Source organism: Schistocerca serialis, chromosome 9 (assembly GCF_023864345.2).
Source record: "Schistocerca serialis cubense isolate TAMUIC-IGC-003099 chromosome 9, iqSchSeri2.2, whole genome shotgun sequence".
NCBI lineage: Eukaryota > Metazoa > Arthropoda > Insecta > Orthoptera > Acrididae > Schistocerca > Schistocerca serialis.
Window position 1 is genome coordinate 83,088,528 of NC_064646.1, and position 3,876 is coordinate 83,092,403.

A 3,876-nucleotide genomic window follows, 5' to 3' on the forward strand; every position below is an offset into this window, starting at 1 on the left:
CCCCAAATCAGTAACTGCTCACTTGACCGTGGGCCAGTTCCACCGTATTGATGAAATAAGGTTAAAAATCTTCAAATTCTGTTCTTTGCTCATTTACGATGATATTTATCCTACCTTTTGATCAATTGGATATAAAAGCTATACTCATGAATCTACACAAAAAGGATGCTCAGATCAAGCATTAAAGGGCAACAGTAGAAGAGATGCAGGTTGGAAATAAATGGGAAAGCTGGGTTATGTTGAAGAGTAGGATTTCGCAAAATCATCCTTATAGATGTACTGCAGGGAGCAAAACCGGATATGTGGAAATCGTACACTGTGCTTTCGCCTTCGAACTTAATTACTGATCGCTGATATTTACCTTTCTTTATTGGTGCCTGTGTAGACTGCGTGGTTGATGATTCTGTTGTTGATGATTTTGTCGTTTCCATCGTCGACGTTCCCGTCGTCGACGTTCCCGTCGTCGATGTTGCCGTCGTCGATGTTGCCGTCGTCGATGTCGCCGTCGTCGATGTTCCCGTCGTCGATGTTCCCGTCGTCGACGTTCCCGTCGTCGATGTTCCCGTCGTCGACGTTTCCGTCGTCGATGTTCCCGTCGTCGACGTTTCCGTCGTCGATGTTCCCGTTGTCGATGTTCCCGTGGTCGACGTTCCCGTCGTCGATGTCACCGTCGTCGATGTTCCCATTGTCGATGTTCCCGTCGTCGATGTTCCCGTCGTCGATGTTCCCGTCGTCGATGTTCCCGTCGTCGATGTGCCCGTCGTCGATGTGCCCGTCGTCGATGTGCCCGTCGTCGATGTTCCCGTCGTCGATGTTCCCATCGTCGATGTTCCCGTCGTCGATGTTCCCGTCGTCGATGTACCCGTCGTCGATGTACCCGTCGTCGATGTTACCGTCGTCGATGTTCCCGTCGTCGATGTTCCTGTGGTCGACGTTTCCGTCGTTGATGTTCCTGTAGTCGATGTTTCCGTCGTCAATGTTTCATTTTTCCCCTTCAACCAGATTTCTGTCGTCGATGTTCTTTTCGTCGATGTTCCCATCGTCAACGTTTCCGTCGTCGACGTTCCCATCGTCGATGTCCCTGTCGTCGACGATCCCATCGTAGATGATTCTGCAGCTAATGAGCGAATGTCTAGTTTATCTATCATGTTTTCGTCTGTTATTAGGGCTTCCGTTGTCATTAGATCACCTTGAAGAGATACATGTTTGTTTCGTGAATTATTTTCATGGATTTTGTCTACTTGAACATCATATTTTACTTTATAATTAAAAGAGACTTGCATACTGTGTAAGCTTAAAATATTAAAAACTCTGGAAATATGTTAGTCAAACACTTTTTCTTTTGTCTTGCTACCATCTCTTGTCACGTCGTTCCCCTCCTAGTCTCTGTCTATACAGACGCATGTAAATATATATAATGACTTCATAATAGTAATTACCATCAAACAGCTATTATGCCTTGCACTTCTCATAGGTATTTTTAACAGCCTATCCTTTGGATGTGTTGCTGAGTTTATTAGAATCAGCTGACTTGATGAGATTTGCTTAGCTGCCTTTACGGATATCTCACTATTGCCCTCATGGCGGAGGAAGTCTCCTTTCCTGGAAGAAAGCTGCAACTGCCGTACAAGGTGACTAAGAATCTGTTTCACTTGGTTGCAATGTAGAACAGTATGTAAAGATTTGTGGAGAATTTGCCCATATGGCTGTCTTGCGTTTGCGTTATTAGCAACTCATATCTGTATTCAATGTAGTGTTAACACACTTCGTGGAACTTAAAACACCTACACCCTACCCCCTGCCCTCTCCTTCCCCCCGGAAGTGTGCGCACAGCCGGAGATTCATAAGGTGAGCTGCAGAATCATCGGTATAACTTTCTGAAACCCCCTATAGAGGCTTTTTGTTACGAAGTGCGACAGAGAGAATGGGGAACTGGCTGCTCATTCTTAATTTCGTAGACCTATGAAGGAGGGAAGTGTATGATTACAATCCCGCGACCTTGCTTCCCTCACACTTCTAAATTCCTACCACACATTTCCACCCTGTTACATCCCCTAGAACAGAACTTATCACTTAATATGGTTCTACTGCACCTAGATGTGGTACACACATTTAATATTTATTCTTAATCCACTTCATTTAGCAGTAAATTTCAATTTTATAAGATTTAAAACAATATTTTTAGTAAACTGCGATTTTTCCATCCCCTGCAACGTGGAAAATATTAGTCCTAGAGAAAAAATAAATAAGACCTTTTTTGAAGGAAACATAATTAAGTTTAATTGTATACGGAGAAACAGTTTCTCTAGAAGCCACGGTTTACGAGATCCTCAAGTGAGATAACAATCCGACATAAAGATACAGTGCCTAAAGAATTATCTATACGTGACAGGTGTTCCCATCGCACTGCTACTAGTAATCATGTTGAAAGAGGCAAATGTCACCGGTTATGAAACAATTAATAATATCTGGACTGAGAGCGACACAGTAGTGTCATATAAAGAGGCCGGCCGGTGTGGCCGTGCGGTTTTAGGCGCTTCAGTCTGGAACCGCGTGACCGCTACGGTCGCAGGTTCGAATCCTGCCTCGGGCATGGATGTGTGTGATGTCCTTAAGTTAGTAAGGTTCAAGTAGTTCTAAGTTCTAGGGGACTGATGACCTCAGAAGTTATCTCCCATAGTGCTCACAGCCATTTAAACCATATTTAAAATCAGAGCCGTTTTTCATATAAAGAGGCCATCCCCAGCAAAGGTATCACTCGTTTGGAAACGAGCAGAGGCATTTCAGTCCAAATACATGTTTTAAATCTACTGAGTATATATGCTCCAAGGGGCTCAACCGGGATACGGAGTAGAAGTGACTTTTTAAAAGACGCAGTGTTAGACGTTTTACCAAAGTTACCAACTAACATAATAATGGGACGGGATTTTAATTGCACGCTGCGAAAAAATTATCAGACACCAAATTTTATAACTTGCCGCGAGATAGCTGGAAGGGTAATCAAAGAACTCAGTTTTTAGACACTTCGGCTTCCTTCCTCTCGCAAATCAGAGCAGATCGAACCTACGTCAATACAGGGTTTATGCCTAACGTAATAGATTGTGAGTACTGGCCAGTGAACATTTCGCATCATATCGCCTACCATATAACCTTCAGACATATGTAGAAAGCAACTTGTCTCAGATGCGTGTCCTGTTTCTCCTGGGTGGACTTGGGTTTTAAAAAATGTAAACTAAACAATACGATAAATTTTATAAATAATCGACAAGTACGCCAAAGAAGAAGAGGTAGAACTACAATGGACATGTTATTCCCTGGACTCTTGCGCTTCTATGCATGAACTATCTTTCCTTTGTCTTTCACTTATCTTATCCGCTTGGATTCGGACCTAAGAGGACGTTCTTGTGTAAAGCTCATCTTGCTGTACTAGCTTATAATGTAAGTTGCACTTAAAACCCGAAAAATATTATGGTTATTTTGTCAAAAGAATTTCTGTATGTGGTCAATCTGTTGTGAGTCTGATGCCTAGACTGCCTTAAGTAGATGTGGACCTTAACAAAGACTTTTCATTGTTAGGCGCCATCTTAGAAAAATCTTTAACATTTTTCTTTTAGCTCATCTACGAGACGTGCCGTCGGTTAGGACAATTAACTTTATTTCAGATCCCACGAGACCGGAAGCAGCTACTAATAATTTAGCAATTTTATTTACAGATTTTCTTTATATAACGAGATAACATCCCAGGCAGAAAAGTTCTGGTCACAGGATTCCAGTTCCTTTAGGGATTTCGTTTGTCGATGCTATTCTTGTTACCTTATATTGGGGAATCGAGACGAAACCACGATAAGTTACGTATTATAGTAGTGTTCATCGAAC

General features: G+C 42.5%; 1 protein-coding gene across 1 annotated transcript; it reads left to right on the plus strand.

Moving 5' to 3' along the window:
• The first annotated feature begins 274 nt into the window (after positions 1 to 274).
• Positions 275 to 1,194, plus strand: LOC126419385 (saposin-like protein 11). The gene is made up of 2 exons (XM_050086573.1): positions 275 to 311; positions 386 to 1,194. Exons 1-2 carry the CDS (start codon positions 275 to 277, stop codon positions 1,192 to 1,194), a joined length of 846 nt encoding a protein of 281 aa, XP_049942530.1.
• The last annotated feature ends 2,682 nt before the right edge of the window (positions 1,195 to 3,876 follow it).